Raw genomic sequence first — 27,614 nt, forward strand, 5'->3', positions numbered from 1 at the left:
CGCCGGAGCCCTGTTATTTATTTATTTTTTTTAAGCCAACAAACCCGGCCAAATGCTCACTGGTGCGGGCGGGCAGAAGGGAGTGGAGCAAAGGTTAGATGTTTTAATATGTGATGTTTACAATGTAAACTCTCGGTCCACTGCTTGTAAGGGAAATGGATACGGGCAGCCCTTGATGCTGGGAGGGGGTAGGCAGGCTCTGCTATCTTCCACCACCAGCAAGTGGGGGAGGTGGCCTGTGAGGCTTGTGAGCCTCCTGCCCAGGACTCCGGGCAGGACAGAGGTGGGACAGGCCTCAGCTAAGGAGGGGGCCGGGGTGCCCCTGAGCCTAACTAGGGGGTAGCGGCGGGAGGCAGGGAGCTGACGCCCTAAGGTCTCATGGCACCTGCTCTGGCTTGAAATGGCCACGGCCCCACAGTTTTGGGGCCAAAGTGAGGCCTCCCAGCAAGCCAGTAGCACCCAGACTGCTGTCTCAGCTTCAGCTCGGGAAATACTCATCGGCTGGCACGGTGACAGGTGATGGGTGCCCAAGGGCGCCGGTGACATGCGGGGCAAGCGAGGGAAGTGCCGGCCCCGCCTTTTGCTGCTACTGTTCAGTCTCCTGACCGTCCACCAGACTCTTCACCTGCTCCTGCCACTATCACCCCACGCTCAAAGGGGCCACAGCCCAATGCGGTGTCTGTCTCCCCCGATTCTTCCTTCTCCCAGACTTCCCTCTTTCTGTCCACAAATCTGCCCTTGGATCTGGATTCAGGGGCCTGGGACCCACTGGGGCCTTCCCCTCTGCCAGGGCCCCTGCTCGGGCCTGGACCCCTGCCCGGGCCTGGACCCCCGCCCCTGCTGTTTCTTCCTGCCTGTGCTCCCCCTCCTCCGCCCCAGGTCCCAGGCCAGCTTTCCTCTCCTGGTGCATGTTGGCCCCAGCGTCCCTTCCTTCCTGCCCTGGGGTGACCTCACACAGGTGCCCAGGCGACAGGGGCTCTCAGCCTTCTCAGGGTCTCTGTTTCCCTTCCTGACTCTCAGGGGGTCTCCGAGGCCTCTTTCTTTCCTGAGGTGAAGTGTGGAGAGTGGTTCCTCCTCTTAGCCCTCCCCTCCCCCAGCTCTGGGTTAGAGCCCGGGGCCGGGCGGTAGACAGGCCTGGGACACATTCTGATTCCAGGTGACAGTTACCTGACTTTTTTGTGCCTCTGCCTTTTCTGCCTTGGAAACTGGGGAGAAAATGGTACCTGCTTGAGATAAGGGGGCTGTGCTGGGGTTCAATCAAACTGAGTGTGTGGAGCGCCGAGTCACAGTGACTGGTGCGTGGTGGGCCCGCCACAGTGATATTGGTCTCATTATGCCAGCGGCTAGAGTCTGGTGCTGGAGACCAGCACCGTGGCTGGAGACCACAGCCCTCCTTCCTCCCTCGTGGGGCCCCAGGCTGGCGTCTCCATGCTCCCAGAGCCTCAGGCTTTCCCAGTACTTGACGCCCTCAGATCCTTACTCACTGGGGCCATGAGTGACCTCCCATTCCAGCTGTCACTCCTCAGCCAGGCCTGGCAGGCATCTCCTTGCCTATCCTGTCCCAGAGAAGCCAGGCCACACTCCACTCACTCACTGCCCGGCAGTTCCAAGAACATATTTGGGATGGAGCGTGGCACACCTGCGCAGCCCCAGAACCAAGGGGACAGCTGTCATTGCTCACACAGGCACAGAGTCCCTTAGTTCTACTCATTCGTTCATTTAAGCCGCAGGCGTGTAGTGAATAGCTCCTACGCACCAGGCATCGTGCTAAGTACCCGTGCCCAAAACACATGCCTGTCCTGGGCGGAGGTTTTGTCAGGCTGTCCTCTGTAGGCCTCAAAAAGCGTGAGCAGGTAGAGGGGAGTCAGAGCCCCAGAACAGGCTCCCTCCACCCAGCCTACTGCTGCACCCGCCTCTTGCCGCACCCGCCTCTTGCCCCATCTTGGTGGCTCTGGTGGGCCCCCGCCGACGTGCTGCGGCTCCCTCCTGACTGATACAGCCCGCCATCGCGGACCCGGGCCTCTGGCCCAGAAAGTGACCTTTGTGCCTCACATGCCTCTCATGCCTCCCGGGTCAGTGCCATGTTGTTCTGCAGCCCACAGAGGGAACCTTCTTTGTCCCACTGCAATCTCCCCCCGCCCCGCCCCTTTGCTCCCGAGCACCCGCTCAGGACCCTCCCTTCCTCGGCCTGCCACTCCTTCAGGCCAGGCTGCTGCTGTCCGAGCCATCAGCGGGTGGCGGAGAGCCCCGGGTGGGCTCGGGGTCCGGGCGAGGCCTACCTTTGACAGCCACGTGGACACTCTGGCTGATGGACAGCTGGGGTTGGATGAGGACGCTGCACAAGTACTCGCCCTCGTCCATGCCCTTCTGCACGTCGGTCAGCTTCAGCGTCCCGTTCTCGAACACCACCTGGCGGTGGTTGTCGGGCAGCAGCAGGGCGTCCTTGTACCATTTGATGGAGTAGTAGGGGTAGCCGATGACCCTGCAGTTGACGAGGGTGTCCCGCCCGGCGACGGCCGTGATGTTCCTCATCGCCCGGATGCTGGGGGGGCCTGGGTGGGAGTCAGCGGGGAGGAGGAGCAGAGCAGGGACAAGCGGTTCGGTTAGCCAGGGACAGCCGGGGGCTGCCCTGTGACTCTCTTCTCCGTTACTTGGCTCTGAAACTCTCAGGGAATGGGAATTCAGTGGGGTGGGGGCGGGGTGGGGGAGAAGGAAGACTTTATTGCAAGGGTAAAGGCAGAGGCTGATGCTGGGGGCACCCACGGTCTCTCCAGGACTCTGTTACTGGCTTCAAACAGCTGCCAACAGACATGTTCCCTGCATGCCTGGGGCAGGGATCCGTCCCCCTAATGGGACGGGGTATGTGAGCCAACTGAAGCCTCACGAGAAGGGACTGGGATTTGGGAGGGTGAGTTCTCATTTACAAGGGGATTAAGATTTGGGGGTTACAATGGTGATGTGGAGATTTTTTTTTTTCATTTAACTTGTGCATAATGGTCTTGTACCAAAAAGGATCTCGTATACATTAAATATTTAAAAGGCAGTAGGAAGGTTGTTACTGGATGAGCTGATGGTTTTCTTCTAAACAGGTAAGTGGGTTTGTGGGTCCCTGAGAAGGGGCCCTAAGAGGGGGACTCTGGGCACCCTGGCTGCAGGGAGGGGGTGTCCTCAGCTGGGTGGCTGGGCAGGTGGCGATGTGGGAGTGGTCAAGGAACCAAGTAGGGAGCAGGAGTGGGCATAGGAAACCCCAGGCTTCAGGTTCCCCACCTAGCAGATGAGGGGCCGCACGAAGGGATCCCAGGACCCTGGAACTCTGACCTTTCTAATTCAAAAGCATGGAGGGAGGTAAATGGGAGGCCACTTTTCTCATGTGGGGCTGGAGCCCTGGCTCCATGGTAGCCACCAGGGCCCTTCCCCCTCCTCCTCTGCCCCTGGGTCAGGGGTCACTGGAGGGGCCGGGTGAGGACCAGTGGTACCCGACAGGGCTGCAAAGAGCTTCAGAGAAGGCTCTTCTCACCGTGCTTACTTGGAGAGCTGAGATCTGGGGATGATCACCTGAGGACTGCTTCCCCCACTGCTGGGGGTGTGTGTCTGCTTTGGGATGCCCCCACCCAGCCCGAGCCTCCCACTCTTGATGGCTTGGGCCTCAGGAGGGAGGAAATCGGGGGGAAGACTGTGTGTTGGCTCCTGGCTGCTTACATCTCCTGGAGCATTTGGGGGATGGCTCAGTGGGAGGACACTGGGAGCACAGCTTTGATGGACACCCCCATCCAAGGTCAAGTCTGGCCCCAATGCCCCTTCCTGTCCTTGTCCTCACAAGGCCCTGGTGGGGCTGGTGGTTGCTAGTGGGGTGCTGAGTGTACCTGGGGCCAGAGAGAGCTGATGGGGAGGAATGGGGGTGGGGACAGGTCAGACGGGGAGAGGAGAAGGGGTGGGGGAGGGGATGGGGATGCAGAGGAGGGCCAACTGTAGCAGACCGCACACACGAGAAAGGATGACGGGTGTGTGGCGGGCAGGGAAAAGGGGAGAAAGAGAGGAAAGAGACCGCTACTAAAAGCAAAATGACAGTTAATAATAAGTACTAATCACCACAAGAATAATGGGAACCACAGAGATGGCAAAGGAACTCAAAAGCCTATTCTGATATTTAAATGTAGACAGGCACCTCTTACGTTTATTCGCGCCTGGTATTCAGCACTGCCCACCGAGTTCCGCGCCGCGCACCGGTACACGCCGCCATCACGGATCTGGGGGCCCGTGACGTTCATGTGGCTGACGGTGGTGCCGTCCGACATGGTGTACTGGTTGGTGCGGTGGCTCCCGTCCCGCACGATGGGCTCGTCGTCCAGGGCCCAGGTGACGGTGGGGGGCGGGGCGCCCTTGGCCGCGCACATCAGCGAGAACTGCTCCCCAGGGTTGACCACCTTCTCGCTGAAGGACGAGACGATGCGGGGCGTGCCGTCTGCCGGGAGCGAGGAGTCCCCATCAGGGTCACCGAGCCACGGAGTGACAGCCGCCCGGACAGGCCACCCCACCCCGTGAGGTACCCATTTTTCCCGCACGGATTTCCAACCCCTGGATTTGAATCCTCCCGCAGCCCCTTGTGAGCTCTGTGTCTTTGGGCAAGTTCCCCAACTTCTCTGAGTCTCCCCATTTCTCAACTCTGGAGGGTAGAGATATCGGGGGGAGTGAATATACCCTCTTCATACTGATGCTGTGAGGACGAAAGGGATTAGTGCATTAAAGATGCTTCATATAAGGGTGCCTGGGTGGGTTAGGCCTCTGCCTTCGGCTCAGGTCATGACCCCAGGGTCCTGGGATCGAGCCCGGCATCGGGCTCTCTGCTCAGCAGGGAGCCTGCTTCCCCCCCACCCCCGCCTGCCTCTGCCTACTTGTGTTCTCTCTGTCAAATAAATAAATAAAATCTTAAAAAAAAATTAAAAAAAAAAAGATGCTTTGTATAATGCTTTGAAAGTGCTTGCTAAATGTCAGCTCTGGCCCACTTTGCCCTTCTGCCTTTCTCCTCCCTGTGTTAGGAAAGCCATAGGACTCAAGATTCCCACGTGGAGTCAGGACCTGGCTGGGCTGGACCTGCGGAATTGGATTCCAGCACTTGTTACTCCACGTGGGTTGGGGGTGCTAGAGCCCTGTCAGCCAAACCTCAAGTTTAAGGCTCAGTGGCTGCCCAGAGGCATGGGTGTGTGTGCGTGTGGCCGGAGCTTAAGTATCGGCTGACCCAATAACCCCAGACGGGACAATTAATCCCACTGCTCCAGCTTCCTCCATGGCGAGGGAGCATGAAATTACTGAGCCTGGCAAGCCTGCCACACAGGATTGTTGTAAAGTTAAAGTATGTGTTGCGCACTTGAAAACTAAGGCAAACACTTAAAAAAAAAAAAGGCTAAAGTTACATGGCTTTCCACATCTCCCACCAAGTTTCACACTTGCTGATGTTAATCCAGTCTGCTGGCTAAAACCACGGGGAGAACCTGGTGCCTGGCAGAGTCTGGGACCGCCCACGAGGGTCACAGCTTTTGGCCCCTCCTCCGCTTCCTTCCTTGAACCCTCCCTTCTGGCTGTTCCTCCCTCCCTCCTTTCTGCCTTTCCTGCCATCCTCATTTCCCATATCCCTGCCCTGAACTGGCCATCAGTGGGCTGCCCTCTCAGAGAGAAACTGTGCTGTGTGGGGAGTCGGTCAGACAGGAAGTCCCCAGAGAGGTCAGGCTCCCATTTTGAACTGGTCTGTTCCTAGCTGGTGGGAAGAAGATCTGGGAAGAAGTTCTGGCTGGACAAGAGGAGGCAGGGGCTGAAGGAGGGGCAGTTCACTGGGCACTGTACTTAGGGTGAGGGATAAGGGGATGCCCACTACCATGTCCCATCTCCCAAGGAATGAGAACCCACAGGCCATGACAGGTAGACCCATGTGGGATCCCGATAACCTGTAGGACTTGTCTGGGTTTGGTGTCTTTGTTATAATGGTAAAAAAAAAAATCCTTGGAAACAATAGGATTGTGGGGTTTTTGTTTTGTTTTGGTAGCAACAAAGGAGCTGGGGGACCACTAAATTTGTTGGTAGGGACAGGGCCTTTGTCAATCCTCACTGTATTCTCATGCAAATAAGAAAAAAGGGACTCCTCTGTATGGTCCCAACCTGATGCCAGGGCCCATGGCTTGGCAAGGGGAATTCAAGCTGGATTCCAGTCCTTACTCTTGGTCCTGCCTTGTAGGCACTTTGTGCAGTGAACAACCTGAACAACCGTACATAGATGTGCTGGGTGAGGAGCCCCGGGTGGCAGCAGCTTTAAAAGGAGAAGGAAGCATGTGAAAATCCAACTCTGTGGTAAGAAACAGAGCCTGCTGCAAAAAGACCTTAGGGCAAAGATTTGAAAGTCTATGGGCCTGGTGGGAAGGGTTGAGAATGGGGAGAGAGGGATGGCCAGAAAGAGAGGGCTCAGGGAAGAAAGCAGAGGTGGGGCTCAAGGCAGTGATTCCTGGTGGGCAGTCCTAGGGCCCCTGTGAGATTGAAAGCCTCTGGCATCTGAAAGAAGACCGCTTTTGTAGTGAGGTCCTAGTAATTTCGGAGGGCAGAGGCAATATAGCACGATGGTTAAGAGACCTGAGTTCCGATCCCAACTCTGACCTTTGGCCAAGCTGTGTGACTTTGGGCAAGTGACTAAGCCTCAGATTCCCCAACTGCATAATAGGGAACATGAAGCAAAAGCATCTCCCCACAGGGCCCATGGAAGGACTAACTAAGACGGGCAGGTGCCTGGACCAGTGCCTGCTCTCAGGGTGGGAGGGAGGGAGCCTGAACCCACTCGGGTGCAGGCCGCCCCAGCTCACCCTCCAGCACAATGATGGCGAAGTCCTGCGCGGTCTGGGCCTTGCGGGTGGCAAAGCACTGGTAGGCCCCGGAGTGGCTCTTCTGGGCCGAGGTGATGAGCAGAGTCTCGTTGCTGAGCCCGCGGATGGAGACGGCCTCGTCGGGCAGCACCAGCTCAGTGTTGCGGTACCAGCGGATGGTGAATTCCGGGGAGCCCAGCAGGGCACAGGAGAGGATGACCGTGCTGCCGATCCCGGTCTTCAGCTTCTTTGGTGTCAGGGTCACGTGAAGGGGGTCTGGGCCAGGCCAGCAGGGGAGGAGAGAGGAGAAAGGCAGCGGGGAGGAAAACAAGAGAAAGCGGCTTTTACTGCGGAGCAGTGTGGCTGGGGTTGGGCTGGAGGGAGGCCCTGGTTCTGTCCACAGACTCCTCGTGAGAGGGGCTGGGACCAGTGAATTCCCTCTCTAGACCTCAGTTTACTCATCTGGCAAATGGTACAGTCAGGGCAGGCCATCCCTTTGCACCTCTTGTTATGACGGCCTGCACTTTCTGGACGCGTGGCCCTTGCCCTGTGGGGCTGGGAGCTCCTTTTAGCTCCGAAGAGGACAGGAGCTTGGCTGGCTCATCATCTTCCCCCGAAATCAGGGAGGCACCCTTGGCCCTGCCACCTGTCTCTCATATCCGTAGAGATAACCTGCTGCCATCTTCTGTCACTCTGACCGCCTTATTTCCCCCCCGGGGACTCTGCTCTCCATCCTGGACCCAGGAAGTAACATCCTCCCCCCTCCCAGCCTCCCTCCTTCTGTTCTCCATGCCATAGCTGGCCACTGCCCTGCTCAGGACTTCCATGGTGCCCAAGAACTTGGTGTGGCATTCAAGGCCATCGAGGCCCCCAGGGACCTGCCTCTGCTTCTCAGCCCTACAGTCTCAGGGCAGCAGCATCCTGTCTGTGCTTGCTGCACACCCGGGGCCACTTCTTGCCCCAGAGCCTCCCCCAAGAGTGCTCTTTTTCCTCTTTGCCTAATGCCTAGCCATCCTTCACACTGAGCTCAAGGACACCTCATCCAGGAAGCCTTCCTGGATACCACTCCCCTCCCAGGCTGGGTCAGGACCTCTCTTCTGGGCCTCTCTCGATATCACTGTCACCACACTACGCACGTGGGCTTTTAATCACTCCTCTGTGTCTGTCTCTGCACCTGGCTGTGAGCGCTTGAGAGCAGGGCAGTGTCTCTCACCTGGATGTCTACTGCTGCCCCAGCCTTGTTTATCACTGCTGGGAGGGCTGGCCACCTCTCTGCCCTGATCTCCATGGGCTTGGGGTTTTCTAGAGGAGGCTGAGGCCTGCAGGGGACCAGGACCCCAGTGAGGTCACCTGGAGGAGGGGGCAGGGCAGCCTGGCTGGGCTGGGCACAGTCAAAGCACACAGGAGTCTGCTCCTGCCGGGCTCTCCCGCTCTCTCCCAGAGGCCCTGCCCAGGAAATGTCAGTGCACGATGAGGCAGGTGGCATCCAGTCACCAGTCACCATCCAGGGCTCCCAGGACTCGGCCAGCTACCTGCTCTCACCTTGCTGCCCCGCACGACTTGGTGACAAGATGGATGGGGGCTCGGTGGCAGAATGGGTGTGTGTGCGTGTGAAAAGCCTGCTTTCCTCTGGACACCTGGCAAAGCAGGGTTGGCAGAGAGCATGGAAGGCCTAGAAAAGCTGTGCCACCTGCCCTTGAACCTGGTTGTCCAGCCAAACCCAGTGTTGGGGGGGATGTGGAGCTGAGGGTGGGCGGGGAATCAGGTGCACGGCGGCGGGGGTGTGCACGCGGCCGTGGGTCTGCGTGCGTGTGTCTGGATGTGAGCATGTGAAGGGGGAGGAAGTGTGTATCTGTGAATGTGTATGGGCACCATACGTGTGTGCATGTGTGTATGGAGAAGTGGGCATGTGACCTTTCAACACATCTGCCTGTGGGGGTGCATGTCTGTGTGTCTGTGTCTGTGAGTCTGTGTGTGTGTGTGTGTGTGTGTGTGTGTGTGTGCATGCGGGCACACCTATCTGCTTGCCTGTATGTACTGAGGCAGGGGCTATGAACCCCACATCACCCAGAGTCAGGTGTGCTAATGTTCCAAGGGTTCAGGGGTGTGCCGCCCTCCTGACCTGAGCCCTGAGGCAGCGTGCATGCGTGTGTGCATGTGTGTGTGTGAGTGTGAGATGACAGAGTGTGTATGTAATGTGCGTGCACTCGGATGCGGGGAGAGGGGAAGGTCTATCCGACTAAGCGGGTTTGGACAGTACTGGGGCACGGAGGGGGACATCGGTGCTGGTCCTTCCACACTCCTGCCCTGCCAGCCGGGGCTCGTTAGGCTGCGAGGAGCCCCTGGTCCCCGGCTCTCTCAACACTCTCACCTAAGCATCTGTGTCCTGGGCTGTCACCCCAGTGTGTTTCCCGGGGCTCTTTCTGCTCTTCCAGCCTCACACGTGTTCCCACGGGGAGGACTTCTTCCCAGCACCGCAGATAAATGTACCCTGACTGTTAAGATGCCCTCGACCACAGGGAGGAGACCAGGCTCACATCTGGGCTGGGGTGGTAGAACAAGAACCCAGGCCCAGGAGGCCAGCTGAGCAGGGAGAACACTGAGGTGTCTGCAGACCTGTAGCTCTATGTTCTTGAGACGGGGAGGGGAGAGGGGAGGAGGGCTGCTCTGGTCAGTCCACGTAGTGGAGGGAACTTCTCTGCCGCAGGGTGGATCACCGCTGGACAGCCTCCTCCCACCATCCAGTTTCAGGGACCCTCACGATACTCTTCGATATCATATTCAGTGAGGCCTCAGGCTATGCAGCTGTTCGGTGGGATGGATTCCCTAGGGGTCTCCAAATCCCAGCCCCACTGTGGTCAGAGCCTGACCTCAGCCCAGGGGCTCAGCAGCAGCATGGTCTGTGAAGCAACCCCCCCACCCCTAAGGTCTTGCCGGACCCTTGGAGGTCTAGGGCTCCGGGTTCGGGAGGAAAAGCCAGGACAGGCTGATACCCCGCCTGCAGATCCTGGAAAGCCCTCCTTGTCATTTATTCCTGAGTCCGATCTGATTCATCAGTGTCCCCATCAATTATTGTGAAATATTCTGAGAATCGTGTCTGATGGGCTACAGTACGTCCTCTCTACTGGATGAACATTGGCACTATTTCCTTTAGGGCACACACTCCTCCCTTTCAACAAGCCAGGAAGCCCCGTGAGCTCGTCACTGTCACTGTCATGCTCAGGGTCCCTTCTGACCCTTCTGACCTCAGGAAGGCCTGGGATCATTCTCCCATTTTATAGAAGAGGACACTGAGGTGGTGACCACGGTTATATGATTTGCCCAAAGTCGGTTTTTATCTGATAACGCCAGAACCAAAAAACAGATCCTCTGATTTCAAACTCAGAGCATTTCCTGGGATGTCTTGCTGCCTTCCCCAGCCAGGGGATTCTCCCCTGGGGCTGGCCAGAGGCAGGTGCCGCCCCTCCCTGTCTTACCGCAGTGCTCTCAAAGGTTCCTAGGCCTGGCAAAGGGGTTCCCCACTCACCGATGACCGTGAGGGTGCCCGTAGCCTCTGCAGAGCCGAAGGTGTTGGTGACCTCACAAATATAGGTGCCGCTGTCCTGCGTCCGCAGGTCACTGATGGTGAGCCCCGTGATGCGCTTGGTCCAGCGGCTGTCAGCCGGGAGGGGCCGGCCGTCCTTGAGCCAGCGGATGGCAGGCACGGGGTAGCCGGAGGCTGTGCAGGGCAGCTCCACGGTGTGGCCCGCCCACACTTCCTGGGAGTGGAAGCCGTCCAGGATGGTGGGGATCGACTCGGCAGGGTCTGGAAGGCAGAGAGCATCAGTGCCCCTGGCCAGCAGGATGAAGCAGGTGCAGGGGTGAGGGGTGGGGGGAGCAGAGAGGCAAGCACCAGAATCGGCACCTGCTGCCCACCAGTACCCAGCATGAACAACGCCCAGTGTGGGATGGCTTGTGGTGTCTCCTGGGCCCCAGACTCTGGCCCAAACTCTCCTACTCAGGCCAGATAGAGGCCCTGAGAGCCATGACTGAGAAGCAGGGGCTTGGGGGAGGTGGGAAGAGGATAGTGTGGGCAGAGAGACAGACAGACAGATGCAACAAGGGAGACAGAGAGAGGTGCCGAGAGGGAGAGTGTGTGAGAGCTCCCTTCATAGACACGGTGCCTGGAGCCTGGCCCAGACTGGGGAGAAGGGATACCCTGTGACACGAGAGTCATGACTTTTCGAATCTGCGATTCTGGTAAGCCTTGGTCTGGGCCTCGGACTGGCCTGGGGGTGCCCCTCAGGGTTGGGGGAACCAGCTGCCCTGTCCTGTCTCCTCCCATCTGTGATCCTAGCCAACTCAGAGAGGGCCATGCTTTTCCATCTGTGTCCAGAAGGATTCAGAAGTTAAGCCTTCTGCAAACCACACCTACCATCCTGAATAATTCTCCATTTTATACTCCCAAGCAAGAGAGAGCCGTGACTGCAGGCCCCATGGCCCTGACCTGTGGCTGTCCCAGGCCCCTGGCTGGTGGGATTCTGTGAGTGGATCTCCTGTGTCTACACAGACCAGGCCTGTGGCTGCTGAACCTCTGATCTCCGGGGGAGGCTGACTGGGGGCTCCTGGACTCGTTGAGCTGGCTCAGGGGTCTTGGTGGCCACAGACAGAGGAGGGTCAGAGACCAGAGGAGTGCAGTGACCCGTCCAGGATCACACTGCAGAGCCGAGATCACAAATCAGGTCTCGCCCACCCTTGTTCAGTAACTGGAGTGATCTAATACTGAGGTCATTTCAACAATGAATGGTGGGAGTGGCAGGCATCCCCTCCAGACCCTCCTTGACTAATGGCAAATGTCTCCCGTCCTCAGCTCATCTCCCTCGGAGAAGGGTTGGGTGGGGAATTCTTGCGTGGTGGCGGGGAGAGACTTTCTAGAAGGCTCTACTCCCTCCCACCTTCCATGGCTCTTCAGAAGGAGGTTGGGCTGAGAATCAGGAGAGCCAGGTGCGGGTCCGCCCCGGCCATGGGGAAACAGTGTGACCTTGGGCAAGTCTCATCCTGGCTCAGAGCCTGAGGTCCTGGTGCTGCCTCGGTGTCTCGTAAGGCTGTTGTAGGCAACAAGGCAAGACGCGTGTCCGAGAGCTTGGCTGAGCGAAGTCTCCGTGCCGCTCTGCCCCCGCCCTCCCTCCTCAGCCGCTTCCATGGCCTCTTCCCCACGCAACCCTGTGGGGATGGTCGGGATAAACAAACCCAGTGCCAGGGAAGAATTACTCAATGTGACACTTAATTGATGCAAAATACACAAATTCCGTGGCACACCGCAGAATTTACAAGCGGAGGGGCCGACCGGGCGGTGGAAGAAGGGGCGGGGGGAGGGAATTAATCACCGAGTCTCAGGCGTGAAATTAAATTCTGAGGGAAAGAAGCCTCTTTCATTACTCCGGAGCAGAAGTAAAATGCTGCGGCGTGTACCGGCGACAGCCCCGGGGGGATCGGGTGCTGCCAGGGCTGGCGTGGGGCTGGGGGAGCCAGATGGCTGAGCCCCGAGAAATCTCCAGGGGCATTCGGGGCGCCCTGCGGAGGCTGCTGGGACCTCCTCCAATTGGATGAGCCATGCTGCCCCAGAAAGGTGCCCTGAACACGGCTTCTGCACATGGCTTAGCACCCCCCCCACCCCATGAGCTGGGGAGCCCTGGACTCCTCGGCCAGCCTCTCTGGTCACTGGTCTCATCTTTATAGAGGCAGATGATAATGTGTACTGCCTGGAGTTCATACTCATGGAAGCTCTCGGTAAATTCTACGAAGGACCTACATGCTCGGAATGGCTGTTTGGGGGTTGGATTTTAGGGAGCTCAGACCGTTCTTGCAACTGCCTCCTTCACCGTGGACCGTACAGAAAGAGGAAAGTCACTCTCCTCCCCTTCCCTAACAGACGCTCTTTGGAAAGCAGTAGAAACAATGATGCAGCAACAGCACAGGAACAAGACAGCCACCACAACACGGCAGCTCGTCTCCTGGGTGCTCCCCACGTGGCAGACACGCGCTAAGCTTTGCCCATCTGGTCCCCTTTTCTCACAACAAGCTGGGGTGGGGGTTGCTCCCATTTTACAGATGAGGAGCCCGAGGTCTGGGACTCTCCTTATTCTCTGCCACCTTGCACAGCTCGTGAGGGGTGAGGCTAAGCCGGCACCTTGGGCTGGATTCAGAGTCCTTTATCCAACACATCTCCTGTGCCCATCTTCCTTCCCGCCCTCTTGCTTTCTGGAACACTCTGTGAGGACTGAGGAACCCACGGGTGTGGTTGCTGCCCTCACTAAATGACCGTGGAGGACACACTGCCACGTGGACCCTTTCACTCCCTCCTTTTGCCTTGGGGCCTGGGGAGATGGGGCCACCCTTCCCCGGGTAGTCCGGCCACTCCTGCTGGCCTGGCGGCTCTCGGGGGTGCCGGTCACTAGACGGTGAACCTCCGCAGCAGAAACCGTGACCAGCCTCTCTAGTTCAGGACTGACTGAGCGCCCTCCTCAAGCTGGAGTGGATGTGTGGCACATGGGGCTGGAGGCTGAGGCCTGAGCTCCCCGACGTGCCCCCCTCGCACCCCCTCTGCTCTGCCTTCCTCCAGTATCACTTGCACGTTTGCCGAGACAAGCAGCTTGCAGATGCCTTGTCACGCCACATCACATCAGGGCCATGTCACCGCCGGGACCCCGTCCCCTTGGGTCCCTCTGTTCCCTTCCTTCCGGGTCCCTCCTGCTCCTTTCAGCCCCCATTCTGCCTTTGTCCCTCTGGGCAGGTTTTCTTCTGTTCTGTTTTCTCCTTGTCCTCTGTCTGTCTGTGCCTGCGCCTCTCCCCTTCTGTCTGCCTGGGGGGCCTCCCTGTCTTTACTTCTGTCTCTCATTTGGGCTTTATCTCTGACAGCATCTCTCATTCTCTTCCTGCCCCAACCCCCCTTCTCCCCACAGCTGGTGGGGAATGGAGACCAGAAGGAGATCAGGGTTGGCACAGCTTCCGGTTTAAAGGGTGTCTTTTTTGAGAGACACCTGTCTACTCCCCCAGTAAAAGTGGAGGTGAGGTTGGCAGGAGGAAGGCACTAAATATTTGTGCAGGAGAAAGAAGCAGGCCGGCAGGAAGGGGGGATTTCTGCACCATTCCCCTGTTTTATGAGAAGCATGCAAATGAGATGCAAAGCAGCATGCAAACAAGTCCCAGTACTTCCGAAGGAACCACTCTAACACATTGGGGAATTGGGCTGCAGATTCCAAAGTCTCGCCACAAAGAGAGAGGCCCTCAGTGCAGCTACCAGCAATTTCCCTTGGCATTGGTTAGGTCCATAAATCTTTACTTAGCACCTACTATGTGCCAGGCCCAGGGTCCGTTGCTGGAGACACAAAGAGGGATCAGAGAGCCCTACCCTCTTGTCTCCTGCTCCTCAAATTGGCTAGGCAAATGAGAGAGGGTCTGGATAGAGATAATCTGAGGGTCAGTGTCATCCTCCCTGAACCCCAGACGGTGAGAGTGAGACAGAACCCTCTAGTCGGTCCTCTAGTTAGGCTACTTTTCCAGAGGCCCTGACAGGTTGCACAATTGGGTGAATCTGGTCTCCAAAACGACCATGTTATCGGTTTACCCTCCTTCCACAAGCCACTCCAATCCCACCTCCTCTACAGCAGAGATATTCAAATTGTAGGTCACAAACGGTTAGGAACTTATGAAATCCATTTGGTGAGTTGCGACCAGCATTTAGATAAATCAAAATTGGATACGATAGAATAGGAAATAGCAGAGTTCATTTAAATGCATGTGGTAGGAGCGATCAGTGTGCCTTGCACAGGTTATGATAAAAATGTCTGTCTGTGGATTGCTGTCAAGAGTTTGAAAAAGCACTGCTTCCAGAAAGGCACCTCCTTGAGGGGGACCCTGTGCCCTCCTTTACTCTGTGACTGGGGCATGTGCGGGTGCTCAAATGACCCCTTCCTTGCAGAGAGGGGTGGTACCCTGGCTGCAGAGGGAACGTCCTGGCTTTGCCTCCCACTGGTTAAACAGTTGGGGCAAGTTGCTTGGCTTCCCTAAGATCTGGTTTTTCTCACCTGTAAAACAGAACAGCGTACCCCTCACGAGACTATTATGATGCCTAATAGATAAGATCTGGCACACATGGGACTCAATAAACTTTAGCTTCTATCCCTTTAAAAAAGAGATAATCATTCCAGAAATAGAATCTTTTCTTTAGTTTATAAATATTGTTGTTTATGGATTATATCCTGCCTACTCTCAATCTATAACAGAAGAAACACATGAGCTCATAAACAGGGCAAATAGAATCTTAAAAAATACTTAGAGTCATGAAGGAACAAAATCCTCCCAAATCTTACCTAATGTAACCTCATTGTTACTATGAACATCGGGTTATACTCATGAGCTTCCTGGCAGCAAAGGCAAAAAGGGGAAAGAGAAGATGGATTGCATTCACCTTCATTATCAATTCTCCAGGAGAGGTAGCTTGCTTAGGTGCAGACTCTGAGGTTCTTATATGAAGGGCACCCCAAACCACACTAGACATGTTCTGCCCTGCTGGACCCTGTATTTTTGTTCTTTAATCTCCTTCTCTGAGTACCCTGACGACCTCAGTATGCAGCAGTGTCCCAGATCCATGGCATGGACACGGCCATCCCCAGGGTGGGCTAGTGCCCTCCACAGCCCTCTTGCCTACCTGTTACGGAGAGGCGGGCCCCATTGCTCTGTCGGGTCTCCCCACTATACTTGTGCTTGGTGATGCAGCGGTACGTAGAGAGGGCGTCCTCCTTCTGCACGTCAGAGATGTACAGCCCGCCGTGGTGAGTAATAAAAAACCTGTTTTCTGGAGACACAATCAAGACATACTCCATTACTCCCCTGGCAGGGCACGCCAATAGAAGCCACTCAGGCTGGCAGCTGCCTTCCTCCTAGAACTGTTATCCCTTTAGGTGTTAGAGGTTTCAGACTTTTACAGAAGGATGGTGGGCTTTAGAGTCAGCCAAGATCTGGGTTCCAAACTGACGTGTCCACTTAATAGCTGTGTAACCTTGGGAAAATCACTTAACGTCTCTGAGCCTTACCCACACAAGGGGGTGCAAATAATGCATCACAGGACTGAAATCATAATGAAGTGTCTGGTGTACAGCAAATCCTCATCTTTCCTAATTCTGGGCAAGAGTTTGAAAGTTCCTTCACATTCCACACTCATCTGTTCTTACAGGCATCTGAGGTGTTCTCTCCATCGTCAGTCACACAAGCAGAACATAAATCAGGCCTTCTGGATCCCAGCTTTCCCCACGTATGGAGCCCAGGACAAGCCTAAACCCATTTCTCTGAGTTTCTGTCATCCGTTCACTCAGCGAACAGTTGCTGAGGCTACCTATGCTAGCAGTGGGGATGCGGAGAGCCAGGGTTACAACACTCATTCACCTCTCAGTTCTTAAGTGCTCATTCTGTGCGAGGCAAAGGCACAGATGCTGTGCTTTACTCTTCCCGGTCCTTCCACGGTCTTATTGTCAGGACTCGGCCGTTAGGACAGAGGACAGGACACCCATTTTGCAGATTATGACATCTGACGCCGTTAGGACAGAGGACAGGACACCCATTTTGCAGATTATGACATCTGACGCCACTTAGCAGTGGAGTGGATTTCCTTGTCCGAGGTCCCAAGGCAAACCCTGAACTTGAGCCTAGTCAGGGCTCACTTTAAAAGGGGAGAATATGTACTTGCCAGCTGGGGTGGGGATTGCATTCAGCTTCAGATGCCCTAAGCCCAAGATAGCGCCCTCCTACCCAAGGTCCAGCCAGACTGAGAGTGAGATGCTGACTTTGGGTCCCTCTGCCTGCTCTCTGAGGACTAGGCTGCTTCCCCAGACAGGCATAAAAGACCCTACGCTGCCATTTCCACCAGAAGTGGGCACTGGAATCAAGACCGTACAGTGTTTTTAAAAAGGAGCTATAGGGGAGAGGGTCATGCCGACTCCACTGGAGGGACCTGCTAACATTCGAATGCCAGGCTCTCATAAGGAAACACTTTGGGTGGCCCCATGCCCTTCAACTCCTATTATTTAGAGGTCTGCTTCCTCTCACCTGGGGGCTGATGATCCCCTCAACCAATGACGAGAGCTCTGAACATTGGCTCTCAGAAACATCCTGTGGTGTCCCACCACCCCGGAGCACCAGCCTCAGCACCAGGGGACTGGGATCTCGCCTAATGACACTTGGTGACAAGGAATGCTATAGAGTTGTAGGGTTGAAAGCTGAAGGTGCCTGACCGCATCATTGACAAAGGTTCTTCAGCCTTCCTTTGAACGTCTCTGGGTTTGGGGAACTCACTACCTCGCTCAGTGGTCCACTCCGGAGTAGATAGCTCTGACTTTTAGAGACATCTTCCTTGGTCACAACTGGTCTCCTGGTGGTTCCCTCCACGGGTCCTGGTTCTATTCCCTGGAGCCCTAGGGAACTAGCCCGAACCTGCGTCACTGACACCTCCCTCACCAACTGGAAAGGAGCTGTCACGCCCTTTGACTTTTCATCAGGCGAAGCTTTATCTTTAATATTTATTTAATATGGTCTCAAGGAACTTCTTCAAAATGGATGATCTCTTGTTTCGTAATGAATGTTGGTTTATCTATTGATCTCTGAATTTCCCCTCCATACCTCCCATCCTCCTTTGTATCGATCGGATTAGACCTACTAGGTGCCGGGGGGGGGTACCTAACTATCAGCCTTGATAGAGCACAGGATACAGTGCGACTACCAATGCCCGGCCCAAGACAGTTCGCTTTTTTCAGGGGATGCGCTGGAGTGGGACGCAGCCCCATTACACCGTACCTCCCACTCAGCTCATACTCAGCTAAGGCCTGGTCCGACCACTGCCATCTCTCTACCCTTGGACACCTGACCGTGGGACTAGGTCTGGGATGTCACATGGTTCCCCACCGAGCGGCAGATTGTTGGGGCCACCCCCCTGGAAGAACACTGGGCCATCTGGCAGCCTGCCTGTCCTCTGGACCCCCACCATACCCTCTCCATTACCCAGACCGCACCTTGCAGACCCCCACTCAGTGCTGTGGGTGAGACACGAGAAGGAAGCGGAAGGGAGCCCAGCCCCGCTGCCAGCCGTCGGAGAGGACCCGGGGGAAGCACAGAGAAAGCCTGGCTTCCCCACCAGACTCTGAATGTGCCGTTTTGTCTCCATGTTGTGACATCCCAAAGTCAAATGCGGAAGCTCTCCCGTGATTTATTATGTAACTGGGACTGGAATGCAGAACTACTGGAGGGTGTTACTGCCAATCAGAAGTATCTGGTCGGAGGTGTGTGTTTGTGGGGGGAGAGACCCCCAAATCCACCTCAGCAGCCTACAGGTGCTCCAGCCCCAGCAGCTTGGACCCTGTGATCCCGTGGCCCCCAGCACCCCGGGACGACGGTGCACTTGGTCCTACTGGAATTTTAAGCTGGAAAGGGGTGCTGCGGGGATGGTGGTGGGGAGCTGGGGTTTCTATGGCAACAAGCAGCTGCTGCGTCTGATGTTTCACATCCTTCATTGTCCTCATTTCCCCCCTCCCTTCCCCCCTTCTTGTGCATATTTAATTGCAGTAACATTTCCAGACACAGTATATCGCTCCTCGTGAAACAAAGGCGGGCCGCAGCCAGGGGGAGGCACAGCGCTTGCTCGCTCGCTCGAGAGAGGGGAAGAGAGAGGGGAAGGAGAAATCAGGGGTATTATGTTAATCCCCTCTGGGGGGGACTTGTGCAACATCAGTTGTGCATGTTTGATGAGAATCAGATGATGGGCCCTGCTGGGGAAGGGAGCAGCAAGAGGCCGGAGGAGTGAGTGGCATACGGTGTGGGATGGGGGCGGCACAGCCAGCTGGTGGGGGGTTCGGAGGGGCCAGGGATCCACAGAACAGCTGGCCTCCAGGGCTGGCTCTGATGGTGTGGCCTGGCAGTCGGGCAGCCCCTGCTCCACACCCCAAATGGGAACGGCCTTCCCCGGAACGGGTAGAGGAGCAGTTATCCCTCATCCTGGTTCCTTCTTCTCAGGGTAGGCTGGGTCCGGCTGGAGGAGGGGGAGTGGCAGCCACGACCTCCATGTCCAGCCCCCGTCCTGAGGCCATATGGAAATGCGGGTCTGGGATCATGTTGGGTCGACACTGAGACTGGGAGGTACTAACAGCATGAGGTGGCCAGGGGCCAGGAGACATCTTTGGTCATCAATACCGTTCCACCCCAAATTCCAGCAGAGTCGCCGTGGGCGTACGCCAGGAGGTCGCTTTCCCTTAGGCTCTAAGGCTGAGATACGGATCTGTGTTTCAGTGCGGACTGCTTTGATGCTGCTGGACTATCACCTGCCAAAAGCTGCAGCATCGCCTGTGAACTTGCCCGTAACCAGGGAGGCACAGTGTGGGGTTCCTTTTTACTTTTTACTATTACTACAAATTCTCCACCCCTGCTTTACTGTCCTTCTTCCTGGTGATCTGGAGCGGGCCTCTCCTTTTGTAAGCTCAGTATTTATTGAGCACCTATTACATGTCAGGGCAAGGCTTTCATAAACATTATCTTATGCAATTCCCATAACACTTTTGAAATGGATACTATTGTTTTTAGTAAGCAAAGCACAGAGAGGTTACATAACCTACCCACAGTCACCCAGCTAGTAAATGGCAGAGTCCAGACGATCAGTCCACTTCCCATGCTCTTCCAAAGCTCTGTGCTAGACTGACTCTCCTAGAATGGCAGCCCTTCTCATAGGGACATAAGGTCAGCAGCCTCTTCTTGGTTGCTTCTGTCAGTGGGGTCCTCACTACCTTATACCTTATAATGTAAGAGAGCACTCATACATTCAGTTCAGTTTGGTTTATCAAGTCTCTGTGGAGCATCCCTAGGTCCTGGACTGTGCTCCATGGAGAGGTCTTGGACCTGGTCTCTGCCCTTTGAGATTCCATGGTTAGAAGACAATGTTCTTCCACCAGGAAAGGTGCTATCTTGGGGGCTGGCGAGGGGTGGGGAGACCTGATGGAGGCCATTAGTGAGAAGAGGAGGATAAAGAGGGTCCAAGCCCAGGACTGGATTTAGGAGGCTGGATTGGAGTCCTGGCGCTGCCACTAACGATGGACTGTGCACTGAGTTCAAAAGTATCTTCCAAAATGGAGGGCTTGTGAACGGGAACTCATTGGAAACAAGATCTTTGCAAACATAATCAAGCTCAGATGAGGCCATATTGGATTGGCGTGGGTTCTAAATCCAGTGTGACTGGTCCTCTTCTAAGAATGGGGAGATTTGGACACAGGCACATGAACACAGAGAGAAGGCCATGTGAAGACAGACGCAGAAACTGGGGTGATGCATTTATAAGGCAATAAATGTGGAATTGCCAGCCACCCCAGAAGCTATGCAAGAGGCCAGGAAGATTCCCCTCTAGAGCCAGGACGGTGAGCATGCCCTGCGGACACCCTGACCTGGGGCTTCTGGCTTCTAGAACCATGACATGGTAAATCTCTGCTGCATTAAGCCATCGGGTTTGTGGTAACTTGTTACGACAGCCCTGGGAATCAGACACTGGGTGACCGCAGGGGGTCCAGGAGTCTCCCAGGCCCTCAGTTGTCCCTCCTGCAAAAGAGAGGGGGGAGGTAGGGTACATGTGTGTTTCCCACCCTGCTTGGACATTAGAATCATCTCAGCAACTTTTAAATTTAAACTCAGAATCTCTGGGGGTGTGGTCTCTGAAGAAATTGGTCTTTGCAGAAATCTTTTCAGGTCCCGAAACATGCAGATAGGGCAGAGAGCCGTGGGATAAGAGAAACTCACAAGGCCCCTTCCCTCTGACAACCAACGTCTCTCTGATGGCGCTCAGCTTCTGAGTCCCGTTTCCCCTTCAGGAAAACAGAGATAATAAATAGACCTTACGTCACGGAGCCATTGGGAGAGCCAGATGAAATGCGGCTTGTGAGAGGCCTTGGCACACTGGTGGGGCTCCATCATCCTCAATCCAAGTGACCCCACCTCAAGGAGATGAGGGGCGCTCGGTCCCTGTGGCCGGGCTTCCTGCAAATTCTCCCCTTCCTTCCTCATCAGTAGCTTGGCCATAAAGAAAGGGGCTGCCTGCCCTCGGTAATGCAGAGGTCCCGCACACAGCGGCTGGGTGAACCAACAGCATCTTCTTGGTCTTTTTCAAAAGGTCAAACAGCTGGGCCTCAGAGACTCCCCAGAGCTGCAGGAGGGAGGAACACTAGAAATCTTGGAGCTCCTGGCAGCTCCAGGGGGCTGCAAGTGGCAGGGGGGCGGGAGGCCTGCCCTCTGCTGAGGCTGGGCCTCTCTCTGTGCTCAGAGGCAGGAGGGAGGATCTGTTTGGTGGGGAGAAGGTGCTGGGCAGAAGAGGAGGAAGGAGCTGAGGGTTTGCAGGAAGGTATGGGCTCCACGGATCCCACTCCCAGCCCCTAAAGCAAGGGAACAGAAATGACCAAATACAGCAGGGACAGCAGCCTCCTGCCTGGCTCCCTGCTTCGGCCCCTGTCCCTCCTCCATCTGTTCCCAACCTACAGCCCAAGTGAGCCTTTAAAACCGGAGTCAGATTATGTGGCTCCTTTCCTCAAAGCCCTCCAATAGTCTCTCATTTCACTCAGTGTGAAAGCAGTGCTGATTGCAAAGTAGGTGCTCTAGAAATAAATATTTCTAGAACGAATGAATGACACTCCCCGAAACTTGAAGGTAGTTTTATCGGCATGTTGTTCATGATGAAACAGCAACACAGCAAAGTCAGATACCAGCTCTAATTTTACCTCCTCCAAGAAGCCTTCCCAGATTAGCACACCCCCAGTACTGAGCGTTTCTACGTCTGGCAAACCTCTTGCCACTGCTAATCACTGTGTCTGCTATATCCAATCACTTTTGAAAATAATTATGTTTGAGCTTTCCAAAGTCAAAGTTAAACAGGATGGAGGTTCCTTAAATTAATAAAAATAGAATTACTCTGTGACCTAACAATTCCACTTCTGGGTGTGTACCTGGAAAAATTAAAAGCAGGGTCTTTAAAAGGACTTTGTTCACCTGTTCATGGCATCAATCACACTAGTGAAAGGTGGAAACAACCCAAGTGTCCACTGATGGACGAGTGGACCAGGAAAGGTGGTTTAGACACATGATGGAATGTTGCTCAGCGTTCAAAGGGAAGGGCATTCTGACACAGGTGATGGTGTAGGTGAACCCTGAGGACATTCTGCTCAGGGAAATAAGGCGGTCACAAAAAGACAAATACGGTCTGTTTCCGCTGATAGGAGGTACCTAGAGCAGTCAGCTTTGTAGAGACAGAAAGTGGAATGGTGGGTGGCAGGGGCTGGGGAAGGGGAAATGGGAAGTAGTCTTCCATGGGTACGGAGCTCCAGGTTTGCGAGATAAAGCTGCACTTAAACATTTCTGAACTCGGGGCGCCTGGGTGGCTCAGGGGTTTAAGCCTCTGCCTTCAGCTCAGGTCATGATCTCGGGGTCCTGGGATCGAGCCCCGCATCGGGCTCTCCGCTCAGCGGGGAGCCTGCTTCTCCCTCTCTCTCTGCCTACTTATGATCTCTCTCTATCAAATAAATAAATAAAAATCTTCTAAAAAAAAAAAAAACCATTTCTGAGCTCAAGACGGAGCCGAAATGCTACTGAAATAAAAACTTAAGCCTTAAAAATAATTAAGATGGCAAATTTTATGTTATATGGATTCTACTGTGATTAAAATAAGAAAAATTTTTAAGTCAAGATTATAAAGAATTAGAATGAGTGTTTTCAGGAAGTAGTGAGTTTCCTGTCACCAGGGGTATTTAAGTAGAGACTGAAGAAACGCTTGGCTGAGATATTGCATAGAGGATTTAAATACTGACTCAGAGAAAGAAATTGGATCATCTTTAAGGCCCCTTTCTTCCTAGAAATTTATATATATATATATATATATATATATATATATATTTTTTTTTTTTTTTTTTTGAGAGAGAGAGAGAGAGAGAAAGAGGAAGCAAGGGAAGGGGGCAGAGAGAGAGGAAGGAAAGAATCTCCAGAAGGCTCCATGCCCAACTTGAGCTCCATGCAAGGCTCGATCCCATGACCCTGAGATCATGATCTGAGCCCAAATCAAGAGTTGGGTGCTTAACCAATGGAGCCACCCACATGCCCCTAAATTTGTAAATTCTTAATTGAAAGGACAGCAGAGCTGCAAGACCCCCTTGGAGATCAGCTCCTACAGTGGTTTGCAAATCTGTGTCTGTATGCTCCTTTCCACCCCAGGACTTTTGCTTCTGCCCTCCTTCTGGGCCCGAAATGGTTTTTCCTTGACTCACTCCCAGCCCCGTTCAGATCTCAGCTCAGACACCATCTCGTTGCAAAGGCCTTGCCTGACCCCTCTCTCAAAATTAGACTGTGCTCCGTGTCCCTGCCCAATTCCTTACCCTGCCTGTTTGTCTTCAGAGCACGTGGTGCTTCTCGCTGACAGCAAGGAGTTATTTTAGTAACCCAGCTCCAGAACACGGCTGGCACATAGAAGATGTTCTGTGCACATGCGGCGAACGGAGGAATCCGGGCAGGAGCGGAGGCACCTCCGGCCGAGGGAGACAACAGGTTCTCCAGCCTGGAGTCCTGTCCTGAGGTCCCCCGTGCTCTGGGATCTCTCGCCCCAGAACCCGTGCTGATATACCATAAGGGTTTGGCCCACTGCCTCCCCACCTCCCTTAAGCCAATGCTTAACCCTCCTCTTGGCTCCCCAGCTCAGTGGGGTCCAGGCTGGGACGTGTGGAGGATGGTGTGGCACGAACAAAAGGGAAGGAGACAATGAGCGACCTGGCCGGGGGTTCTGGAGTATAAGCCATGTCTGACTCATCTTCAGAGGGCAGCCCCGCAGGGAGTGACCTCACCCTTCTCAGGAGCTACTCAAGCACATGGAGACCCGGGACAGCCTACCCAGGGAGAAGGAGAAACAGGGACAGCCCCTCTCTAGCGTGCCTGAGGCTGGCCTTCCCCCGTCCTTCCCTAACCAGGGAACTATCTCTCCCGTAGCGGACGGCAGTGCAAACGCAACCCTCGCCCAGAGGAGGGACCCCCTGACAACAGGCGTCCCGTGATGGAACCGCATGTCCTGGGCCCAACTCTGAGACCGGACCATGCCACGCCATGGGGGAGGTGGAGTGGCGGTCTTCCCCTCTGGGGACAGAGGAGGGGGACTGAGCCGCTGTGGGCAAACTCCACCTGCCGACGCTAGAGGTTTCCATGGCTGGGGCCTTTGAGGAAGAAGACCCGTGTGTGGGAACCGATAGCCAAGACACTTTCTCTCTTTGTCCCCTTTAGACACCCTTGGTGGGCAGAGTCTGCCTGGGCTGGGAGACTGATCTGGGTCCCACTGGCGAAGTGTCTTCAATGGTTTTATAAACTCAGCAAGCAAGACACCCCAAGGTGCTTGAATTGGGGTGACCTCAGGTGCCCAGCTCTCCCACATGGGTCCCCCATGAAGTGCCATCACTGGCCCAGGTGGCACCTGCGCTTTTGTTGTACAGAGGAGGAGACCGTGGCTCAGGTGGGGACCGGTTCAGTCACGCATCTAGTGAGAGGAAGAGCCGGGGCTCCCCCGGGCTCTTCGGTACCAACCCCGAGCTGCTGTCCCTAAACCCAGCTGCCAGGAGAGCATGAGCTGCGTTCTGGAGGGCGCCCTGGCCAACCTGTCCCAGGTGAGGTGTACTTGGCTGACCCTTCCAGGCAGCGGTTGGGCCCCTGGCTTCTTCTGGACGTGGTGTCCCTCTCCCTAGTCATGGCCAGCGTGGGGGGTGAGCAGGAAGGGAAGGGAGGCCCTGAAGCCGGCACCAGAAGGCACTGGATGGACAGAGCAGATGAGCCATGTCCCTTGGGAGGCCCCCGTGCGGTGACGCGATCGGTCAGAGGCAGTAGGCAGTCATCTGTTCCGGGAGGCCTCACACAGAGGCAGCAAAGCCTGCCACGACCGAATGGCATGTGTTGTCAGGAAGTCAGGGCCACGGGCAGGTGGCTGCGTGGGTCTGAGAGGGAACAGAGTGCATGTGCAGCCACGCGTGCACTGCTGGGGGCACTGGCCCAGGCTGCTGGGGCAGAGCTGGTAGAGAAGGGGCCGGCAGCTTGGGGGAAGCATCTGCTTGCCGTCCAAAATGCGAGGCTTGAGACCTGTGTCCTACCAACTGTGTGGCTTTGGGAAAATCCCTTAACCTCTCTGGGCGTTTGTTGTCTCACCCCCAACTGGGGGCCTGGTTTGCTTGTCTCACAAGAATCTCCTGCAGTGTCCAGGAGACAATGTCTGTGAAAGCGGCCGTGACATGTCCTGTACTATACGTCCTGCGGGGGTAGGGAGGTTGTTTCCACAGTACAAAGTGTGTAAACACACAGGGCAGGCGTGATTAAGACATGTATGGGGACCCAGGTATCTTTGTGCGTATTGTGCTGAATGAATGAATCCTGGCCGTAGGAAAACTTCCCAGGAGAGGCTTCTTGGCTCCTGGACTCCGAGGGGTCCCTAAAGCAAGAAAACCGGAAACTGAGGGAGGGGTCTTTTGCTTGGCTCGCACCCCTCACCCCTGCAAGGAAGTCACAAAATGCAATAGGGTAGGGAGCTGGGGACAGAGAAGTGGGAAGAAATGGACAGAGATTTGCCCAGAGTCCAGGATTTGGTCGGGATCAGAAAAATCATTCAGTCTCTCTTGGGAAAGAAGAGATACTTGGCCTGTGTCCGTGCGAGTTTGCTTTCGGGGCAGCCTCAGGATGCCAAAGCCTTGAAGTGTCTCTGTCGGCCCCCGGGGGCATCCCAATCCCACAAGAGTAATTGCGATCGATACAGGTTACTAGTTACAGCTCCATCCAGCACAGTTTTACAGAAACAATGCGGTCAGCCGGCTGCGCGGAGATGCACGAGACAGCTCATCCGCGGGTAAGGCGGCTCTTCCCTCCCAAGCAGGCTGTCCCACGGGCAGGGTGGGTGGGGGTAGCTGATGCTTCTGGGGGGTAGAATCAGCCCTGCCTGGGGATCCGGCACCAGAGTAGCCTGCGGAACGCTATTTAGGGCCAACCTTGCTGGGCATCTTTCTTTCACTCCCTTCTGCCCTCCTGCTGATGGTGAGACCCTGGTGGAAACTGCCATCCTGGGTTTCAAAAGCCCCAGGGAAGCCGAGACCCATTTCGGCTCCTCTTTTTCCCTGGACTCTGGACCCCCAGGACTGTAAGGCCTCCACCCAGGACCCTAAGAGAGATTTGCAACACAGTGGATAGCACAGGGTATTTGAGTCAGGAATGTGGGTTCAAGTCCCAGCTCTGGGTACTGGCTGGTCCTAAGTTCTAGTGCCTCCCTGTCATAGGCTGAATTGTGTCCCTATAAAGTTCCTATGTGAAGTCTTGATCCCCAATGTGACTCTTTTAGGAGACGGGGCCTTTAAAGAGGTAGTTAAGGCTAAAAGAGATCATAGGGGTGGGGCATGGATCCACCAGGACTGGTGTCCTTGTAGGAGGAAGAAGAGATGCCAGGGCTATAGGCACACAGAAGGAAGACTCTGTGAGGACACAGCGACAGGGCAGCCGTTGGTAAGAGGAGAGGACTCAGGAGAAACCGGACCTGCCACTCTGGTCATTTTGTCGTGGACACCCTAGAAAACAAACACACCCCTCATCCAGACATGCTGTTCCCTGCGGGCCCTTCCAACACTAAGATCCTAGAACTGGATCCTGCTGTGTGAAGACACTGCAGGGAGGGCTTCTGGGTAGGAATGCGGAGGAGGACAGAGGCCAGCTGGTCCTGAAGGTCGAGTACACCACACAGGCTGGGTGTAGACATTGAGAGCAGGAGAGGTGCAGAGAGACCCAGCCAAGACCCCTTAGTGGGCGTCAGATACCAGGAACAGAGGAGGCATCGTGCAGGGGTGGCGTGGGTGGGAAGCTGGCCCGGGGAATGGGCCTTTGATCCCGGGTAGGGCCTCGTCTGCACTCCCTTTCAAACACCCAAATCTCACCTACCACCGCACAGGGTGCCCAAGGAGTCTGGGACCTAGAGGGGCACGTGGCTAGTCTTTCTCTTTCCAAATGGAACTCAAGTCTGACAGCATGCATGCATCTGCGGCGTGAGGAGGCCAGATGGATGGGAGGTAGGACCTCTGCTATGAAACCTGGATAAGGTATGCAGAGCCAGACACTTCGCCCTGTCTTTGGCCGGCAGGAAGCATGAGCAAATGCTAGAGCAAAGGTTCCAGTGGGGAGCTAAGCCAGAGTACCTCACAATTCCATAACCTCCATGCACTCGGGGGCAGCTCTATCTGCCTGCTTCCTGGCATAAGGGCTCCCAGGTACTGGGGAAGGCACCATGGCCTCCTGTTTGTCTTCAAGGTGTGATGCCAGGCTGGGCTGGGGCTTGGTGGGTGTGTCAGGCTCCCGATGGTGGCATAACAGACCACGTGTTCCCAGGAGGCCTTGCGAGAAGGCCTATTCCCTTCTGTGCCCATTGCTGCCCCTGTAGGTGAGACAGTGAGTGGTCAAAGAGGAGGATATGGAACTACAGAGAGACGCCGAACTTACCCGGTTCTCACGGGGTGTGACCCAGACTCTGTTCCCCCGCAAGGCTGGAGGGACCCAGAGCTAACCACAGCAGTCATATTTTCCTGGCCGGATCCAGCCACGGGCCACGCTTAGCTCTAGGGTTTGGCTCTAGGGTTTGGCTGAGCGCCGAGGTGGTCTCCTCATCTCTACATTGCACACCTATACCCAGCTGTGGTCTTCCAGAAAGGGTGGAGGTTTTGCTTGGAAGAG

The 27,614-nt window shown here is 55.4% G+C and overlaps 1 protein-coding gene across 2 annotated transcripts in view; it reads right to left on the minus strand.

Annotated features, from left to right (window-relative positions):
* DSCAML1 (DS cell adhesion molecule like 1) overlaps positions 1-27,614 on the minus strand; it is a 338,623-nt gene that overhangs the window by 86,805 nt on the left and 224,204 nt on the right. For both annotated transcript variants that reach the window (XM_032360361.1, XM_032360362.1), the window contains exons 4-8: positions 15,532-15,678; positions 10,369-10,647; positions 6,843-7,118; positions 4,166-4,462; positions 2,280-2,552 (exon numbers count right to left, since the gene is read on the minus strand). In XM_032360361.1, the coding sequence (XP_032216252.1) occupies positions 2,280-2,552; positions 4,166-4,462; positions 6,843-7,118; positions 10,369-10,647; positions 15,532-15,678 (1,272 nt within the window). The remainder of the gene's footprint in view (positions 1-2,279; positions 2,553-4,165; positions 4,463-6,842; positions 7,119-10,368; positions 10,648-15,531; positions 15,679-27,614) is intronic.

The sequence above is a fragment of the Mustela erminea genome, chromosome 9, assembly GCF_009829155.1.
Source record: "Mustela erminea isolate mMusErm1 chromosome 9, mMusErm1.Pri, whole genome shotgun sequence".
Taxonomy (NCBI): domain Eukaryota; kingdom Metazoa; phylum Chordata; class Mammalia; order Carnivora; family Mustelidae; genus Mustela; species Mustela erminea.